The 21,678-nt window shown below is 41.2% G+C and overlaps 1 protein-coding gene across 2 annotated transcripts in view; it reads left to right on the forward strand.

Moving 5' to 3' along the window:
* STK39 (serine/threonine kinase 39) overlaps window positions 1-21,678 on the forward strand; it is a 310,739-nt gene that overhangs the window by 62,668 nt on the left and 226,393 nt on the right. For both annotated transcript variants that reach the window (XR_011490963.1, XM_070476097.1), the window contains exons 2-4: window positions 1,229-1,341; window positions 17,458-17,566; window positions 20,680-20,821. Coding sequence is in view for 1 of the 2 variants with exons in the window: in XM_070476097.1 (XP_070332198.1) it covers window positions 1,229-1,341; window positions 17,458-17,566; window positions 20,680-20,821 (364 nt within the window). In the remaining variant the exon portion in view is untranslated. The remainder of the gene's footprint in view (window positions 1-1,228; window positions 1,342-17,457; window positions 17,567-20,679; window positions 20,822-21,678) is intronic.

The following is a 21,678-nucleotide window of genomic DNA, read 5'->3' on the forward strand; positions in this document are numbered from 1 at the left end:
CCGGAGCTGATGGTGAGACCACAGGGCAGAACCTTGGCACCAAAGACACTCATTTGGGCACTTCTGTCGGAGTGGGGAAGCCTTGATTTGCACAGGAAATGTCACACGTCTATGTCACATGTATCAGGATAGCTGATACTGGTCTCTCATCTTTTTTGACAAAAATAATCTCCCCTCCCCCACTTCAGTGATATTTAGCAACTCATTTGGGAAAAAATCCCCAAAGGAAAATTTGAAGGAGAAGATGGTCACATCCGCCCCCTTTTGCACAGGCTGTTTCTCTCCTTGGCAGTCTTGCAGTGGGAGAGGATTTATGTGATGAGAATGAGATTTTTGATATTCTTTGCAGAATCGAGATGCCTTAACCTGGAGGTCTTTTTGCCCCTTCGGAATATAAATCCGATTAGAAGCTCTTTGTGCTCTGCCACAAGTCATTACATGTCTACATTTTGTTCTTATAAAATATGGATAATGACACGACTCTGTCTCCTAGGAGTTTGAGTGCATTAGCTAATGATCATGAAACCTTAGAAATGGGAAATGCATATGAATGCTGAGAGCTTTTGTAATTACAGGTTTGCATCATTTTGCTTGGCATCCTTGAAGAGGCCTGCTTTCAACATGAGAATACTCGGGTTGATTCCTGTTCTTCTAATTGTAAAGCAAGCTTGGAAGCGATAAACACAGAGAGTGTTCAGAGCAGAGAAGTTATAGCATCTCGTGAAAGCCCTCAAGTAGCTTAGGCTGGAGTGGCTTGGTTTGCGCTGAAGTGGGAGAAGAGCTTGAGATATTGTAAAGTCACCACAATGAGAAAATACCAGTGCCCAAGGATGGTAGTGGCTTCCATGCAGGGTTGTAGTGAAATGCTCATGTCCTTTATTCTTGTGACATCAGATATATTATTTTCTCAGCCTTTATTCTAGGCAGCCGTGAACACGCTGTATTGCAGTGGGCTGTTTTGATGTGGGTCACCTTCCTGGATTGTTAAGCCTCTGGAGTGTAGATACTGTCTTTGTATCCTCTAGAAAAATCCAGATTTCCCTTGATCTCATCCAGATAATTATTTTCAAACTTAAGAAACTCTTTAAAAGAATGTCAAATGTGTGAATGTCAGAAATGTGTTGAATACCCAAGTTATAGAACCTTAAAAAAAAAAAAAGCATTAATTTATGTGGGTGACCTGACAGTGTGCTGTGTGACAGCTGACGTTGTTTTTATTTCCTTTCAGGCAGTGGCGCTACAGCTGTGGTTCAGGCTGCTCTGTGCAAACCCAGGCAAGAACGTGTAGCAATAAAGCGGATCAACTTGGAAAAATGCCAGACCAGCATGGATGAACTATTAGTAAGTCACAGTGAACGGGATACCGCTGGTTGCTTTCCTTATCTTATGTAGAGATGAGCCGGAGAAGCAGGAGAGGAGAGAGCGGAGGCCACTTGATGTTCTCTCCCATTCGGACACATGTATTTTTTGGAAAGCAGCCCACCTGGCTTTTTCCTCCTTATGACTGAGTTGTGTAATATACAGCTTACTTTGCTTTGACAAATAGAATTTTACTCAGGCCTCATAATCCCCAGGTGGGGATGGTCTTGGTGTTGACACTGCTTTATGAAACGAGGGAATAGACTCAGATGACCTAAGGGCATGTGACACTGAACTGGATGACGGGCTTCTGGCTCTCTGTCTTGTATCGTGACACAAACAGGAATTACCCCCTCAACAATTGGTGACCCTTCTGGCTTTCATAAATCACAAAATCTCCTATAAATTTCAGTTATTCAAAAATACTGCAGGGTAGCTCGCATTCCTATTGGCGAATGAGAAGAGTTTGTTTTTTGTATTTTGTGTTTTTTTTTTTTTTTTTTTGGTACAGGGCAACTTGTACTTCTAAGTAAAGTTTGTTACATAAATAATTGGAGCTTGTCAGTGTGGCTTTGACTATAGGAGCATTGGTTGGTTTGAAGGATCATTTGCTTTTGGTTTAGCTGACTCATTATTAAATGAACAGCTTGGCAAATGGTTATTAGTTGCCCGGCAAACTGAAAGGTTTGAGCGTTTAATCTCATAAATATAGTTGTCATTCCGCCTGCCAATTTTCTTTTTTTTCCTTTTGGTCATTTGTTTGAGGATAATGGAAAACTGCAGTGGAGGAGTTAACTGATTGGTTATCCCACCACTAATCCCAGGACAAATATTAGTCCAATAGCTCCATACAAGCTACAAAGTATAATGACAGTTGGCTCCAAATGAAGAGGCCTTTTGTCATAGTCTACATTGGGAATGGAATGTCATTAACAAGAGCCTTTTGTCTTTACTCAGAATATAGCTTTTATTTCAGGCATAATTACAGTACACTATAGTATAAATTAAGTACAAGGATAAAGCTGTACTTTTCCAGATCTGTTTGGCCTTACATTTTCAATCAGGCTCCATAAAGCATAGTTTTCGCTGGGATTGAAACAACAGATTGCTGGCTAAAAGTTCAATTAAAGGAAGGGCTTCCACAATTTGATTAAAAAAAAATTTTTTTTTTTGTGGCATATATTTAGTACTTTCACCCACCTTAGAATTTTAGCTCTGCTCTGCTCTTACTGAAATTATTACTGCATACTTCTGTTGCTTGCTATCACGGTGACCAATAAAACTGTGTCTTTGTCATCTGACCAGTTTTCAAGGTCACTTTCTGGCATGGAAAAAGCTTTAAACAAACTGGAGAGAGCTGTGTCCTGCCTTTGCCACTAACTTTTTTTTTTTTAAGTCAAGTTACCTAACAGCTTTGCATGATTTAAAGAGAATTGAATCACAAGATCTCCAAGATCCCATTGTTTGTTGTTGTTCTTCAGCTACTAAGTTGAGTCTGACTCTTTGTGACCCCATGAACTGCAGCACACCAGGCTTCCCTGTCCTTCACCATCTCCCAGAGTTTGTTCAAGCTCGTGTCCATTGAGTCGGTGATGCCATCGAACCATCTTATCCTCTCTTATTCCCTTCTCCTCCCCTCAATCTTTCCCAGCATCAGGGTCTTTTCCAGGATCCCATTAGGAGTCTCAAATTCTGTGGCTATACTAAGTACATAATAAGTTTTTAAAGATCTTGAAGTATACATTTATCCTTATGTTCTGTTTGGAAATATTACTCTTGAATTTGCCTGTGGCAGTTGTATTGGATTATGGTGTTCTGTTGGAGGTCTCACAGTCATCTTTTTGCCACCAGCAGAATATTTAGACAGAATATTTACAAGGCATGTATGTACTTGTATCTGATAGTTCTGGAACCAGCCTTCAGGGATGATGCTGTGGTCTCTGGTTTCTAACAAGCCCTCAGTTGCCCAGAGTCTCCATGTTTCCCCCCTGCTGACTTTTTATCAGCAGTCGGCTGCCAGTGATGACACCTATGTAAAGGTTCCACCGGAGACACCAGGACTATTGTTGTTCCACACCCTTTTTTCTATTACCTGGGACCAGGAACCATATCAATGTCATTTGGAGTGACTCATAATTGAGCCAGAGCTGTCAGTGTAAGGCCTAGTGCTTTTCTAGCTTAGTGTTTGGCTCCATTAACCTGAAGTTTTAAGATATACAAGTTTGCTTGTTAGCAGTTAAATTCTTTCTTTCATTTTCTACCTGCTCCCATGCCCATGTTGTGTTAATGGAATATAGGATAATTATCAATTTATCTATTTGTAAAGGATGTTTGATTTGTTGCTCTAATCTTTCCTTAATTTTGAGTCTTTGACCTTTTGATGTCTTGATATTTCTAGGGATGGAGGGAATGGCTATGGTTCGTTAGGACACACGACTCCCCGGTTCTCTGCAAGCAAAAAGAACTGACAGTGTAGGCTCCTGCTGTTGCCAGGCTTTTGTGGTGGCTGAACTCTCAGCACATGACTCGTGCGGAGTAGAGTTGCTGTCATCCTTTCAATGTCTAATCTTGCTGCTGCTCGCGCTTTTATTATCTCTGTGGGTTCACATTTTGGCAGTGTCTGGACATCCGCTATCCTAATAATCCTTTAATTCCGTGAGTGTGTGTGTATTATATACAGGTCAGTGCTCGGCGTCACTTCACAAACTGTGTCATGTGTTAACTGGAAACCATTGTTCTTTCAAGAAACAACGGCCACTGGAATCCTTATCTTGTGGGAGTGTTATGTCATAGAAGTCACAATTACCAGCTATTTGCTGGCTACTGGAACAGCTGCCGCCTCTGCTGAAGCTCTGTCTACCTCCCACCCCTGCTGTCTGCCCTGCCCCTACCCGCCAGCCCTGACTCCCATAGTAGGGCAGGATTTATCCTCACAGGTTGTGATAATGTGATGGCAGACAATGGTTTGGACAACTGGCCCTGGACTTTGCTTCTTTATGTGATGGAGGCGCTCAGTAGATTTTCCCTTGGTTGTGGAGTTTATTCACGGTTTGACTGAAGAAGACTTAAGTGGTCATGATTTCTTTATTTTTTTTTAAATTTATTTTTATTGAAGTATTGTGAGTTCTGGGCTTCCCTGGTGGCTCAGCTGGTAAAGAATCCACCTGCAATGTGGGAGACCTGGGTTCGATCCCTTGGTTGGGAAGATCCCCTGTAGAAGGGAATGGCTACCCACTCCAGTATTCTGACCTGGAGAAGTCCATGGAATGTATGGTCCATGGGGTCACCAAGAGTTGGACATGACTGAGCAACTTTCATTTTTCATTATGATTTCTAAAGCAAAGTGATCTTTAGTATGACCTCTGAGAGTGAAGGGTGGAAAAGAAATGTTTAGTGAGATCACTGGTGCTAAATAATTGGTAATTTAAGTAAAATGTATGCTGTTCAAATGAGTACTGTGATATCCTCAGAGATAGCAATTATTTGGTAAATACCTGAGTTTCTGCGAGCTTCCCAGGTGGCATTAGTGGTAAAGAACTTGTCTGTCAATGCAGAAGAGACGCTGGTTTGATCCCTGATTTGGGAAGATCCTCTGGAGAAGGGCATGGCAACCCATTCCAATATTCTTGCCTGGAGAATACCATGGACAGAGGAGCCTGGCAGGCTATAGTCCACAGGGTTGCACAGTTGGACACAACTGAAGCAACTTAGCACACACACACATGAGTTTCTACATTGTGCTTAGGCCCACAAAAAGGATGAGATTTTGGTGTATACATGGGAGGACAAAGGTATGTGCTCACTAAAAATTCATTTCAACAAAGATTAGAGCACCCTTAAATGTTTTCCTTGGCATCACATGAATAGCATTTAACCTACTCAATCTAAACTAATTTTCTATGCATTCTTGTGAATTTTCACTTGCGTTTTTGATTTTGGTCTTTAACTATGTCCTAATCTCTCTGGGTGTGATGATCTTGGTTAGTTTTCCAGGAGCTTAGGAGTGTTACTGGTCTGTTCTATATTCTTAACCATCCCAAGCTGGATATGTTGATAATGTCTGAGATTTGTTATCCCACATTTGTTGTTAACTCCATGTTTGTTAATCCCACTCCAGTATAAATGACTAATTATAATTAGTTTAACACCCTCTGGGAGATAGTTACAGTTTTAGAGCAGAACTTGTTAACTCCATAGTTAGGAAAACCTTAGTAGGTGCTGGGCCCTGGACTAGGTGGTGGGAAAACAAAAGAGAGTCTTCTTTTTCCTGGAGACTGGGACTGGCCAGTGAGTCTCTTCATATTTGTATTAGGTTGGTGAGATGTTTGTGCTAGGAATGTCTTTCTTCCCTCTGCTTGTCTAGAAACAGTTTATCAGATTGATAGGCAGATTCTCTAATGTGTACCCCACTGAGAAAGTTTCGCTTTCCAGTAGGAATTTAAAGTTCCCTAAGTGGGTCTGACCCACAGTCATGCAGACTAGTATATTCTGGTTAAGGATGGCCTTGAGGTTTTCTTGAAGAAGCTTGGTTCCCCGGTTTGTGGTCAACCTCAGAGGTCAGGGATGCTACTCGAGGGCACACTTGGCTTCCCTTAAAATTCATCACATAAGTGAAGAATTAATTTGCTTGAGTCTTTTTCAGTCTCTGTCCCCAGATGACAGTTCCATAGATGTGACACGGCCCTTTCTTTTAATTATCCTAAATCCTACATTTTTTAGCCTTTGGGACACTCTTCTTTAGTTTTACCCAAGGATTGATGAATGTTTTGGTTTATCTCCTTGTTTGACATTTTGATCCTTAGACTTTAATCAATCATATCTTTCTCAACCTTTTTCCTCTAGATTAGAATTCTCATATTTTTAGTCTGTCCTTGGTACTGAGTCACAGAAAAGTCAGTACCATTTTCTCATTCTTTTATATACATCAAATCTTATAGTTTAATTCCTAGGGGCAGGAGTGTCTTAGGTGTAGGAAAAATCATGGCCCTGGAATTGTTTCCTCTTTTTTTTTTTTTAATTATGTTTTGTTTTAGTTATTTGGCTGTTCCAGGTCTTAGTTGTGGCATGGTGAACTTTTAGTTGCAGCATGTGGGATCTAGTTACCTGCCGAGGAATCAAACCCAGGCCCCCTGCATTGGAAGTGCAGAATCTTAGTTGTTGGACAACTAAGGAAGCCCCCAAAGTTCTTATCTCCTAAATATAAAAAAAGGAAAAAATGTCTAGTTAAGTGTGGCAAATAGATGCGGAAACAGTGGAAACAGTGGCTGACTTTATTTTTTTGGACTCCAAAATCACGGCAGATGGTGATTGTAGCCATGAAATTAAAAGATGCTTACTCCTTGGAAGGAAAGTTACGACCAACCTAGACATCTTATTAAAAAGCAGAGACATTACTTTGTCCATAAAGATCCGTCTAGTCAAGGCTATGGTTTTTCCAGTGGTCATGTATGGATGTGAGAGTTGGACTATAAAGAAAGCTGAGCGCTGAAGAATTGATGCTTTTGAACTGTGGTGTTGGCGAAGACTCTTGAGAGTCCCTTGGACTGCAAGGAGATCCAGTTAGTCCATCCTAAAGGAAATCAGGCCTAGGTGTTCATTGGAAGGACTGATGCTGAAGCTGAAACTCCAATACTTTGGAGTCTCACTATACTTTCACAATACTCTTTGTGACCCCATGAACTGCAGCACGCCAGGCCTCCCTGTCCATCACTAACTCCCACCATGACAATAATGTCATGGTTATTAAAATATTTTAGTTTGTGATGGGTGACAGATGTGAGCAGAATCATTTCAAAAAACAGCTGCACCAGTGAGGAATGCTGAAACTTGTGACAGAGGGCAGGTTGCTTCCTGGGTCAGATGGCCTGTGTTCTCCACCTGGGAACTGGACTTGGGATGAATCTCTTTCACTTCTGGTCCTCTGCCTTCTCATTTGTTCAGTAAGAAAGTATACTCGAAGGCAAAATTGTATTTCCACCACCAAAAGTTCTATGGTTCTATGAATTTTAAAATTAACTTTTAAAATGAAATCCCCCTTTAAGATCATTTAAATAGAAACACTAATTACTAGCAAATTGTGCTTTAGAATTTGGGGTAGTGTCAAATCACTCCAGTATTGTGGTGTAACAATAAAAATTCACTGTAAATTCGTAGGTTTGGGTACACAGAGTGCCATCTGTTTCTCTTGTGTACATAATGAAAAAATTTCTCAGTCCTTAACTAGAAAAATTCTGGCATTTGCCCTTCTCTCCCCGTATCATCTTTATAAAGGTGTTTTGCTCTCACTGACAGTATCCTTAAGTAACGTGGGCTCACTTTCCTCAGAATGTAGCCCTGCTCTCATTTTGCTTTCTGCTGTGGTGTGATTTTGTTGATTATTTCGCTTCTCTTGATCTGCATTTCCTTCCATACTCCCAACCCGCTCCCTACCCTGCTCTCCACAGGCTCCCTCCTTCCTTCCACACTTCCCTTCCTCTCTAGAGGAATGAATTAGCTATGATTTGTAGCTTATTTTGGAGAATAAAACTAGATATTTATTTTGCCTGATGTTCATTTAGTAGAATAGTTATCTCCTATTACCTGACATAGGTTTCTCTCATTCTTTTAACGTTTAATTATAGTATTTGGGGACCTCTAAGCAGTTTCTCTTGTCGAAGAGTTTTGTTTTTGTAAATTGAGATTTTTAAAAATAAAGGAAAAATTTCTTCTGGTGCATTTTAATTTAATCTCTGTAATTGTTAACACAATTACAAAATATTTTTGCAAGTCTTTTTATTATGAACAGAAATTACACATTATATAACTGGACATTTGAGGACATCAGCTTAAAAAACTGGAAGCTATAATGTGTGTATGTTTTGTCTATTGTATCAGTGAAAGTATTTTTCATTCTTTTTGAACTGAAGAACTTTCTAATTAGTAAATTAATGATTCATATCCCAGCACATCCCTTGATATATGTGGTAACAAATTGCATTTGTCTGTTTCTTGTAAAATCTTTTATATCAAGGGAATAGCATTAAAATACAAGCCTACTTTGCTGAATATAGTACTGTTCTGAGCATTTTGGTCTCAAATATCAAATTTTATACTGTCATGGGTCCCTTGCCCCTTGACTTTGTAATTATTTTCATATGATTTGGTGTTTGTGCTTTACTCAAGTATAGTCCAACTGAGGGCAGGATTAGAAATGGGAAATTTTTGGATAAATTGAAGACATACCATTTTTAAGGAATTAGAGAATATCATATATGCAAAAGTAATTTATTTTTACAGCTCTAAAGTTATAGTTGCTTAGGAATATGTATGATTTGGCTAGAGAAAACAATTTTCATTTTGGAAACAATTTAAAAGTTTTATTGTAGCTGATTCAGATAATTAAATATCCTAATTGAATTTACAGTTAAGTATCCTTATGCACTTGTTAGAAATGGCTTGCTAAAATGTTTTAACATCCTTTTTTTTTTTTTTTAAAGAAAAATAAGGAGAAATTAACATCACAAGGCCACTCAGATTTCTGGACTTTTGTGTGTTTGGTAACAAAGAGACCAAGAACATATGCATTTTCAGAGTAGGAGAAAATGGTGAAAATATTCCCAGTTTGAATTTTAGTATATGTGCTGCCGAAGCGAGCACAATATTCCCAGTTTGAATACAACTTCAGCTGTGTCTCTCTTTTTTTATACTTCACTTTTGCCATCCCCATAGGCTTCTGGAAAATGTTATTGCTTGAGTTGAGACAGACGGTTTTATTCTTTCCTATGTTATCATCTTTCTTATTTTGGTTATTTCCACAGTTAATTAAGCTGCCTCTGAAAGAGAAGGACTTGGAGACACTCCGGAGAAGGCTGGAGAGAGATTGGTGGGGTTTCTGCTGCTATTCCCTGGCAGAACCCCAGAGCGCAGTTGTACCCAGGCGTGGGGCAGGGCAGGCCACACAAAACAAAAAGATATGTTTCACCTCCCATTCTCATCATTTGGTGATGAAGCCAAATGTAGCCGTGGTGTTGAAAGCTGGCCTGGAGGTTTCCAGCGCATAAATTGGCCAAAAGGAAAGAGTCTCTGTGTTTCTGTTTTTAGCGAAGTCTTCGACTTTACTTTTCCCAGTACTCCCAGTCATGGACCATTAAAGACTCAAACAGTGGTTGATGATAGCTGAGCCTGGTTCGGATTCCTGGCGGCCAACTTTAGAGCTTTCAGAACCCATGAGGCGTCCTTGTTACTCTTTGCCGAAGAACTTTTTCAGCCAACTCTGCAAGAAAAGGGCTCCTCCCCACTGAGTTTGCCTGTGTGATTTCAATATCACTCATTTATTCTTGCTTTCTTTCCTTGTTAACTATTTCAGCAACTTCTTCATTTTCAAGCAAAATTATGTAGTTTTTTTTTTTTTTTTTAGACCAGTTTTTGCAGAAGGCTCATTGTCATGATGTCATAACCAAGCAGATAGGCCCAGAGATGGAAGTTGTGTTCTGTGGGAAGGAGCTACTCATTGTGATTTCTCTGCTGATTTCCTGGGGTTTTCCAGACCTCCACCTCCTCTGACACTTGACCTTTTATAACTGCTTTTTTTAGTTTTAAATACCTCTCCACTGACATGATTAAGGCTGTCACAAAATTCGATTCCTTTTCCTAATTCTTACATGTGTTTTTCCCTGACTTCAAAATACCCAGACCTTCCCCATTTCTAATCTTGTCTTCAGTTTGACTGTACTTGGATAAATAAGTACTAAATCATATAAAAATAATGATAAAACTCGACTGGCGAGGCACACTAGTTGATATATTCATAAATAGTACTGGTCAGAATATTTGACTTAACTCTTCATTGAGTAGGCTTTTCTTCCTGTTGGTACTCTTGTTCTAAAAGAGATAGAAGTTTGCTGTATATGTGCCATTTGATTTTTTATAATTAAAAATAACATTTTTTTATGATTGAAAATGATAGTCCAAAAAAATATATTGCTTTTAGAACTTTGTCAATCTTCCTTCCATTTCTTGGCTGACATTTGAAATCATTGAAGTTTATGGTTTTTTTCCTGTTTAAAAAAAAATTCAGCTAATTACAGTATTGGGTTATTTGTGAATATGGATGAGATTACCCTTGATAATGATGGTGATATTATGGCAGTGCAAGCTGAATGATGACTTTTTGAAGAGTGTTTTCAATTAACCCTATTACCCTCATATCATTTAAGGCAGCGGTCCAACCTTTTTTGGCACTAGGGACCTGTTTTGTGGAAGACAATTTTTCCATGGACTGGGGAGGTGGGGGGAAGATGGTTTCAGGATGATTCAAGCTCATTGCATTTATTGTGCAGTTTATTTCTGTTATTATTACATTGGCTCCACCTTAGATATCAGGCATTAGGACACAGAGGTAGGGGACCCCTGATAAAGAATTATTTAAATGCTTAGGGGGAGTTGTTTACATTTTAAAGATACATTTGGCTATCTCTCACATTTGGAAATATACGTTTTATTTGATAGTATTCGTGGGTCACATCCCTGGAGGAGGAAATGGCAAACCCACTCCAATATTCTTGCCTAGAGAATCCCATGGACAGAGGAACCTGGTGGGCTGCATTCCATGGGGTTGCAAAGAGTCAGACACTACTGAAGTGACTTAGCACGTGGGTCATATATTTATTTTTAAGATGAAATTCGAGTGTGGAAATGTGCTTTTCCACAAATGGAAAATGTGGGAGGTCGATGTTCTCTTGGCATTCTGTTGAGAGAATTGATGCATCTCAGTGCTTAACTGGAAAGCAGTGCTTCGCAAACTTGGTTGCACATTAGAATCACCTGGGAGCTTTTGAAAATTTTCATTCCCAGGCTGGGTCCTAAACCAATTTATATCAGTGTCTCTGGGGCTGAGAACCAGGCGTTGGTATTTTTTAAAGGTCCCGAGGTGATTCCATTGTGCAGCCAAGGTTGAGAACAACTACTTTAGAATAAAGTTAGAAACAGCACCTCCTCAGATTTAACTGCACGTGATGTTGGAACTTGGGTGGGTTTGATTTCTCAGCTAAGGCTGTATAGAATATTTTGCTACCAACATCAGATACAGAAGATACAGAAGAATTTATTTAAGATTTAGCTAAGGTGTGAAAATATGCTAATTTAGTTAAGTATGGTTTAATATCTTGAATGCAGGATCCATTTAAAGCATTCCCTTTCATAAAAGAAATTTCTTTCCTTTCAGTGCTTTGTGAATCATATTGTCTTCAGGAAGAAAGAAACGAGGCTTTAAGTTTTCCCTAATTCTTAGTCCTTCAAACTCTTTTTTTGTTTCTTTTTTTGCTGAAAGCTTTGCATAAGTATATGTTGAGACGTCTTATTCCAAAAGCTTTTGAGGCAGTATTCCAAGATACATGAAACATGATAAAGTGGTATTAATATAAATTAAACACAGGGTGAAATAATAAGGGAAAACACAGGTGAGGATGATGTAGAGTTAGAAATGAAGCGAAGAATTCATGGCCCAGTTACCTGACCACGTGTCACAGGACACTTCTTGAGCCAGCAGGGCACAGAGCACATTTGTTAGGAGATCTTTCTTAGGGAAAGGTGTGTGCTGCTGCCAGGGGCTGTCTCTGTGCCTCTGAGACTTAGTTAGGAGCTTGGGACATTTGAGATTAGTGATCAGTATGGGGATGCTCACTCGGGAAGAACGGAGACATCGAGAGGGTGACTTGCAATATTCACGTTAGGTGCTAGACCTTCTGCAAGGAGTTGTGTAGATCTCATTTTGCTTATTTCACAATAGTCCTATGTAGATGGGATTATTTTTTTTAAGCATTTAAAAAACATGGAGTATAATTGCTTTACAGTGTCGCATTAGTTTCTGCTACACAATGGAGTGAATCAGCTACGTGTATACATATACCCCCTCCCTCTTGGGCCTCCCTTCCCCCCAACCGATCCCACCCCTCTAAGTCGTCACAGAGCACTGAGCTGAGCTTCCTGTGCTTTATAGTGGGTTTCCAATGGCATCATTAAGCTCATTTTTACAGAAAAGGATACTGGGGCTCAAAGAGACTGGGTGACCTGCCCAGGTAGCCAGTGTGTGGTCCATGGCAAAGCCAAGCTTCCAGGCCAGCTGTGACTTAGCATGTGGCCCTTCTTCAGTGGCTCCTGCTGGCTCACATCCCTGTTAATCATGCTTCCTGCTTATTCTCAGTAACAGCAATAGACAAAAATTTGGGGGGAGGTAGGACAAAGTCCACATAGCAATATTAGAAAATTGCTCATAAATATTTAAATTTGTTGTTGTTCAGTTGCTTAGTCATGTCCAACTCTTTGCGACCCCATGGACTGCAGCACACCAGGTTTCCCTGTCCTTCACCATCTCCCAGAGCTTGCTCAAACTCATGTCCATTGAGTTGGTGATGCCATCCAACCATCTCATCCTCTGTTGCCCTCTTCTCCTCCTTTGTTTCATGTAACAGGCATGTGTCCTGCCTTGTTTTGGCAAATTCTTCCAGGTTGGCCCAGCCGCAGTATATGGGTGTCCCTCTTTGATCTGCCTGCCTCCCACATTGCTCCCAGCAGAGATGCTGCTGTGACTGCCACTTTGGTGTTAGCAGATGGAAAGACCTTTTACTCAATAACCCATTTTAGGGTGGCTTTCCCACTCTTGTGAGATATCACTTGTGCTGCAAGAGCATATCCAACTCTTCAAGCCACAAGGAAGCTGAAATACCGTGCCGTAGCTCGGTTTGGCACTTGATGTGTCTGAGTCTGATTTCACGGTTCTGTCAAGGGAGCCACTGAACTGTGTGTGCTCAGTCGCTCAGCTGTGTCCGACTCTTTGCGACCCCATGGACTGTAGCCCGCCAGGCTCCTCTGTCCATGGGATTCTCCAGGCAAGAACACTGGAGTGCGTTGCTATGCCCATGTCGATCTTCCCAACCCAGGGATTGAACCCAGATCCTCCCGCGTTGCGGGTGGATTCTTTACCATCTGAGCCACCAGGGAAGCCCATGAGTACTGGAGTGGGTAGCCTATCCCTTCTCCAGGGGATCTTCCCATCCCAGGAATCAGCCTGGGGTCTCCTACATTGCAGGTGGATTCTTTACCATCTGAGCCACCAGGGAAGCCCATGAGTACTGGAGTGGGTAGCCTGTTCCTTCTCCAGGGGATCTTCCCATCCCAGGAATCAGCCTGGGGTCTCCTACATTGCAGGTGGATTCTTTACCAGCCGAGCTAATGGCGATAGTTTTAGCTAATGTGTTGCCTAGGTTGCAGAGGCCTGTGAATTCTTTCAGTTTGACCTCATGCTTTTTTCTCCCTTTGAAATTTTTACCCTTTCCTGTGTCTGTGAAATTCAAACCACTTTAATCCCACAGTCTCTGATTTCCAGCTTTGCCTCCTGCCCCTTCCACAAGGTCTCCGTCACCCTGGCAGCACCACCAGCCGGCTCTTCTCCACTTCCAGCCCCCGGGCCTTGGTTACAACCAGTTTGTCTGTGCGCCTTCCTTTCACATCCGCTCCATCCAAGGGCCTGTCTGCCTGCCTTCCACCACTTTGTCATTCAAAGTCTGGTTTCTGGACCTGCAGCATCAGCAGCAGTTAGAAGCCTCAGGCCCCGCCCCAGACCTAGTGGATCCAAATCTGCATTTTCACAGGGTTCACAGGTGATTTCTGTGCACAGATTTGAGAAGCGCTGCTCCAAGTCACGTGTCTTCCATGGATTGTGTCCTAAATAACGGAATAGAAATGAGCCCAGTCATTCTGTGGGAAGAATTGGATAAAAAGGTGTTCTTGTTTTTTGTTTTTTCCATCCATTTATTCATCTCTGGACAATACCTTGATCACTTCTAGGGATAGGAAGAAATACGTATGTTTGGGGATAGATGGCTTTACCTACCCATATGGGTCAAGTTAAGGCATTGGGAAAAGCTTGGATAATTAGTTGATAGACTGTTCCAACAAGGAAGGATTCAAATAACAACCATCATGACTGTGTTGAAAGTTCTGCGGAAAGAATATTTGAATCAAGAAATAAGTTATATTTAAAATTGAAAAAAAAAAAGTATATACAGTTGTTTTGGTCTGTCTGGGCCTCTAGAACAAACATGCCATAGACCAGGTGGCTTATAAACAAACTTGTTTCTCACCGTTCTGGAGCCTGGCAGTCTGAGGTCGGGGTGCCACCATGACTGGTGGGTGCCCTCTCCTAGGCCACAGATTTCTCTGCTTCCTCATGTTGAGGAGGCAGTGAGCTGGTTCTCTGGGGTCTCTTTGATAAGGGCACCAATCTCATTCATGAAGGCTCCACCCTCGTGACTTAATCACCTCCCAACTGCCTCACTTCCTAGTACCTTCCACTTATGAATGTTTCAGGGACGCAAGCATTCAGACCATAGCAAAATTATAAATACAGTTGACCCCTGAACAACGCAGATTTTAAATGTGGAGGTCCCTTTATACTCAATTTTTTTCAGCTTAAATACTGTAGCCGTACACGATTATGGTTTGTTGAATCCAAGGACACTGAGGAAACAAACCTTGGATACCTAGGGAGGATTTTCGACTGTTTGGAGGCTTGGTGCTTCTAATCCCCATGTTGTTCAAGGGGCGATTGTGTAAAAATTTTGTATCTCTCTAAAAGGCAGCTAAACAAAAAGTTTATGTATAAACTAAATTAAGGATTGGATAGGCCACATAACACCTATTTTTAACTTTTTAAAAGTGCATTTCTACCCCGTGGTGGAAATATTACTTAATATGGGGTTCAGTGAAAGGACAGGTCATTTCCCAAGGGAGCGTGACCAGTGTTTTTCCTTAAGGCAAGTTTCATCATGTCTTTACACATTAGCCGCTCCACTGCCTGGAAAGGCTGTGCAGTAAAATGGGTGGTGTAGGAGTGGGGGATACGGACCCCTAGCCAAGTGATGAAGAGGGCAGCGAGGTGATGAGTGGTCAGACTGATGCAAGTCCTGCCTCTCTTCTCAGAACCTACCTCTTCTTTGATCTGCCCTTACTCTGCTCCTGCCCGCCTGTTAGTAGCAGCAGTATCCATGTCTCTTCTTTCTTTCTTTTCTTTAAAAATCCTCAGGATTTTAAAATATCTGGCTGGTAAGTTTAAGGCCCTGAATTTTGAGGGAATAGAATTTGGTAGGTTATATCCATATGCTACCTAAAAGAGTTTCTCCATAGGTTGATTAAAAGAGTCCCCTTATACCCCTGGGTCTGTCCCTCTCTCACACACACACCCACACAGTTGTTCACTGCTGTGTCAGAGAACTTGATCCCCAGGTAGGAAGTGATACTGGCCATCTAAATACAAAGGTCTTTAAAAAAAATGTGTTTTTCCAAGCTCTGACCCACTTTGCTTCCATGCAAAAGATTTTCCTTTCATAAGAGCACCAGTTGTTGACTATATGCTTTAATGATTTAAAAGCTTGGTGTTAGAAAACTAGAAAGGCATTCATTTACATTGGCTATAAAGCTGAGAATGTAGAACACCCATACTTTGAAGAAACATTGTTCTCATTTCTGTGAACAGCAGGGGCATCTGTTTCAACTGGACCCTACCTAGAGCTGCAGCCCTTCAAAGTGGGCCATGCCCACAAGGAGCAGATGCTGGCCACCTGAAATGGGGGTGGTGGGCAATGTTCCAGTTCTCCTTCAGAAGTCTAACGGTATCGAAACCTAACACTCGAAACAGATGGAAACTAGAGCTCAGGGTTTAGATCCTCTTCAAAGGACAAAAGGTGCAGAATCGAAAAGTGTTAGATTTTAAACCTGTGATCAGTTAAATGGATTAGGAAAATGATGATGGGAAAGTGTTATTGTGTAATGAAAGGAAAATAGACGAATGGGTGATTTTTTTTTTTCTTACGAGTCTATCCGTGATAAAAAGCACTTAAATAAGCATACGTATTGAGATGTGTGAATGTGCTACCTGTCATGATATTTAGGCCAAGTTAATTGACATGTAGGGTTGTCTTAGTAATTTGAAGATTAAACTAATACTGGATATATAAAGGTAGTGTATAGATGCACAGATATACTTTTATTTCATCATAAATACATAATCATATAAGTGAGCTTTCTGTGATGACTTAGGTTATTCTGGTGGCTTTTGGTCGGCCCCTTGAAATTGAGTTATGCTGGTTTGGTACCTTTGATTGAGGGTCAGTATTCAACTAGTTTTTATAGGAGTCACCTGACCTGGCCATAACGAAACAGTAAACCAAAACCAATATGAACTTGAGTATTGCAGAAAAATGTGTCTTATGGAAGTTGCTCATTTGTTTGATTTCAGAGCTTCGTGGTTTCGTCTATTGATAAAACTTTTTCCTGTGCAGCAGTGTTTTCTAAGCCATGACCCACAAAGCATTATTTTCCTGCATTGTTAATATGGATTCAACTATGACAGCTTATCTACTGCAGGACTTCTCAGAGCCTTTGACAGTACTAATATATCCTTTGACGCTTTTAAAGTGAGATATAGTATCTGATGTTGCCCAAGCTTATTTCATTTTATGCGCCTCCCACCACTACTTTTTTTTCTTGATGGAATATCTCCCAGGGAAGATAATTTGGAAAATGATACTCTAGCATTTTTATATGTAGTTTTTCATTTACCATCTTAGCAGACCTGAGAAACAGGAAAAAACTCTGTTGTCCCTTTTTGGATGAGGGAGGCTCTAAGAACCACTGGAGTTCATGTTGGCGCCTAGACTTAGGTCTCCTAGTAGTTCACCCATCTTTCATCTCTCTTGATGCTTTCAGTTCAGGTCAGAGACACATCTCATACGGCGGGCAGGGGAGGAGGGTTATGTGCGCTGCGTGCTGAGCTGAAGTTCCTCTGTCCCTCGGCTGGTCCCCAGGGCTCTGTGGTCTCCTAATTCTAGAGACCTCCCTAATTCAAGGGAGGCCTCCCTAATTCTAGCAAGTGGATGATGGCAATTGAGGGAGTTAATTCTCATGTGTTGTATATAAAGTAATGATCTAGGCAGCTGCACCCCCTCACACTTGCCCAGGTGTGCTGTAAGTAGGAACGTTACCCAAATACTCAACTGGGTTCCCTTGATTTTACTTCCCGGTTTTCACCCGATGGTACTATGTCATGTTTTGCTCTTTTTATAGAAAGAAATTCAAGCCATGAGTCAGTGCAGCCATCCCAACGTAGTGACCTATTACACCTCTTTTGTGGTAAAAGATGAACTTTGGCTGGTCATGAAATTACTAAGTGGAGGTAAGTGGGTTTTTTCATTATTTGCTTGTTTTTTCTTTTCCTTTTGTTTGAGTCAGCATATTGAATAAGATTTCAGATATGATCCCCTTCCTCCTGTATTTAGAAGTTTTCTTGGTTCATTATTTGCCTAGAGAGTAAAGTCTGTATTTCTTCATGTTCATATTCAAAGCCTTTCATAATTCAGCGTAACTCCTGGAGTATCTGTGTCCTCGTCTACCTTCTTGGTGTGGGTGAGACTTCCCGAAAGTCTTCTGCTCTCTGAGGCCTCTGCTACTCCTTAGCCCTGGATGTCAGTCTGTCCTTCTCCATGTGCTCATGTCCTGAAAGATCTCATCGTCTCTGCAGCCACCCTTTGTCTCTTCAGAAAAGTTAAAGCATTCATTCTTAACATTATTCAAGTCTTTCACACCTTGTAATATAACAAATTATTTCACTGCCATTTGTTAAAAGGTCTGTGCTGATGGAAATGTTCTGCGTTGTGCTATCAAGTTTCTTCTGGTGGCTCAAGTATTTGACATGTGGCTAGTGTTACTGAGGGACTGAATTTCTATTCAATTTTAATCAACTTGATTTAAATAACCTCAGGTGGCCAGTGGCTACGGTGTTGGACAGGGTATTTTCAGACTGTGGGTTTCATGAAGGAACACGTGGGAAGGGGAAGGAACTTTCTCTCTCCAGCCTCAGATATGGAAGTTAAAAAAGCCACAGGCAAGAGTCAGACATGACTGAGCGACTGAACTGAACTGAATGTAATTTGTAAGACACTTTCCCACTCCCGTATTTTTTTTTTTTTCTTTTCATCTTCTAAACCTCACTCTTGGATAGGGAAGGATCATCATCATGGTTAGTTTCCTTGAATGCTTTCTCCATGGTTAGATCCCTTGCAAGGTGATTTATTGCCTTATTTCATGTAATCTGGGCAACACCCTTGAATGGCAGATGTCATCATCCATGTTTTTCAGAAAGTACACAAGAGCCCAATAGAATTAGGCAGCTTGCCCAAGGTCACACACGTCATAACTGTTGATGCTGGGAGCTGTGTACCTACAAGCCACACTGCCCTGCAAGTTTCATCACCTTCATTGTGCAGACCTGAAAATTGGAGCTGAGAAAGCACAGGCATACCCAACACCCAGCATCCCTTCCTCCCTGTATATCCGTCTTTCTGAGATATGAAGTATATTAGGAGCAGGGGAGAGCATTAGGGTAGTGCCTGGATGCAGTCAGAATGGACAGAGTGGGGTTGTTCCTGTGGAGCCCACTTTTATTTGCAAGCCCAGTTCAGCTAAGGCTGAATCAGGGAAACATCTCAATTTTTTTTTTTTTTTTAAAAAGAAGAAACTGTCTTGGATTCAGCAAGGCCCTGCCATGAGATGATGAAGGCATTGTAATTGCCTTGGGTTTGCTTGTGTAAGTCTCGGTAGGGAGCCCGGGAGAACTTAGTTCGGTTCTGTTCCCAGTCTTGTCAATCCTGTTAGTCACTGTTTCCTTGAGTGCTGACTCTGGTTTTTAATTAAGAAGGAAAGGAGAAAAAGGAAGCTCTTGGAGCTGACTGCAGTGTTGAGCCTCAGGACTTGGTCTTGGTTCTGCTGAGGGTGGTGCTTTATCAATGATGATCTTAACCAGGTCTCTTCCTGTGGGGTCCGCTAACTAAGGAAACAAGTAATTCTGGTAACCTGGGACCTTGCAGGTTTTACTTCCTCTCTTTATTTTTAATCCCAATTACTTTGTATAAGCTTGAAAGTATCCCCTGTGCCCGTCCTTGTGGACTGGATAGAAAATTTCATTGTCTTTTTAAAGGAATTAAATTTAGCCTTCCCAGGCCTTAGGTAAGAGGAACAAGTTGTAAACAGGTTTCCACAGGTAAGGGGAATGTGGGCAGACATGGCCCACTTTTCTTTCAGCAGTCCAGAAATGCATGGGTGTGTGCGTGCTGAGTCCCTTCAGTCACGTCTGCCTCTTTGCGACCCGGTGAACTGTAGCCTGCCAGGCTCCTCTGTCCAAGGGATTCTCCAGGCAAGAATACTGGAGTTGGTTGCTGGGCCCTCCTTCAGGAGATCTTCCCAACCCAGGGATTGAACCAGAGTCTCTTATGTCTCCTGCATTGGCAGGTGTGTTCTTTATTAATAGTGCCACCTGGGAAGCCCCAGAAGTGCGTCCATGCCTGGTATGGTATATCCTTATAAGATTAAAAAGTAAAATGTTTTTGGAAGTGTTGTTTCTCAATAATCCAAAAATCCAAGAGTCAGCCAATAAAGAGATGTTTTGTTTCTCTCAGAGTGGGGAAACTATGCATTTGTTTTCTTCTATACTGTTTTATCACATCAGATCTCTTAATGAGGGGCAGGTGGCTAGTCTGCTGCAGAAATACCTGATGGGGAAACTCAATCCTCCCAGTTAATCAGGGAGTGCCTGGAGCCAAACTCAGGTCCTGAGGTGAGCTATTTGGTAACTCTTCAGAAATGTTGAACCCCCAGGTAATTATGGCTCTTAAAATGCCCAGGAGGTTTAGAATATTAATTCACATGTGTTGAAACATGAATTCAGAGTGCCAAGGATACTAATCTGTTTATAGTAACAAAGTAGTATGCATTTATTTCTTTATTATTAAACTCTGCATCAGAGTCAAGTAAATGGAATAAAGATTGCCTAGAGTCACAGAAAGCAGTCTTCTAGTTATAAGCAGGGGTGGGTGTCTCGCTTCTGCCACCTGTGTCTTAGGGGTCACAGAAGAACTGTGCTGCTTTCTCTCAGCAGTTCCCTGCTGTCTGTTCTTTTCTTTTCTGCTTAGACATCCTGAACCTCCTTTGAGTCTGTAACCAGTTGCATGTCTTGGGGAAAGGGACTGCCTCTGCAGTGGCCACGCACAGGCTTCTGCTTCTTGCCCCAGAACCCCCCTCATTAAGTTCAGCAGGATGTGTGCTTGCCGGCTTGGATTTAATGTTTTTCTGGCCATGGGCTGCCATGCAGTTGTTTGTATTGGAAATATTTGTACTAAATAAATAAACAAAAAATTGATGTTCACATTTAGTTTTTTAAATAGGGAGCCCTGTTCTGGAAAGATCATGAAGGTGCTTGCTTATACAGTTGTTTAATTCTGTCTGTCCATTTAGGTTCAATGTTGGATATCATAAAATACATCGTCAATCGAGGAGAACACAAGAACGGAGTTCTGGAAGAGGCAATAATAGCAACAATTCTTAAAGAAGTTTTGGAAGGCTTAGACTATCTACACAGAAATGGTCAGATTCACAGGTATGGCTTCTGCAGAGGTGTTTCAATTCAGCTGTTCGCATCTTCAGTCCTAGTTAGTAGAGAATGTTAAGGAAACACACCTCACAGTTAAGTATGGACATTTTTCTAACTCGCATGTGTGTGCTCAGTTGTTAAGTTGTGTCTAGCTCTTTGCAACCCCATGGACTGAAGCCCACAGGCCTCCCCTTTCTGTATGATTTTCAAGGCAAGAGTAGTGGAGTGAGTTGCCATTTCCTTCTCCAGGGGATCTCCCCAACCCAGGGATTGAACCCATGCTTCCTGAGTCTCCTGCATTGGCAGGTGGATGGATTCTTTATCACTGAGCCACCTAGGAAGCCCCATTTCTAACTTAGGTCGGCATCTCTAGTTTTATAACGCAGGCAAGAGTGTTCCAAACATGTAATATGTTAATTATTTTTGACGTGGTGATGGAAGAGGAGGAGAGGCACTAATTTCATTTCTTCTGCGGCATACAATGCTAATTCTTTAAATAGCGAAATAGCATATAGAATGTGAGCACTTGATGTTTCAAGTGGGTTAGTGTTACTTGGGCTCTTAGGAATAGTTGCAAGTAAACAACCATTAACTATACTACTAATATTTGTAATGCCCCTGCCCTGAACTATGAGTGAACTGTACAGTTTATGATATTTACTATGTCTGTTAATGATTAGAAAAATATTACTTTAGAAATCAAACTTGTAAATTGTCGTTTTTCTTAAGTGTTAAGGCTACTGAGCACAACTTTTATATAATGAAGAAATACAGACTATTATAATTAATATTTGTAATCAGTTTCTTCCCAGAAAAGAGACTGATCAAATCCATTGTCTAAGAGTCTGATGGGTTTGATTTGA

The sequence above is a fragment of the Odocoileus virginianus genome, chromosome 13 (assembly GCF_023699985.2).
Source record: "Odocoileus virginianus isolate 20LAN1187 ecotype Illinois chromosome 13, Ovbor_1.2, whole genome shotgun sequence".
NCBI classification, from domain to species: domain Eukaryota; kingdom Metazoa; phylum Chordata; class Mammalia; order Artiodactyla; family Cervidae; genus Odocoileus; species Odocoileus virginianus.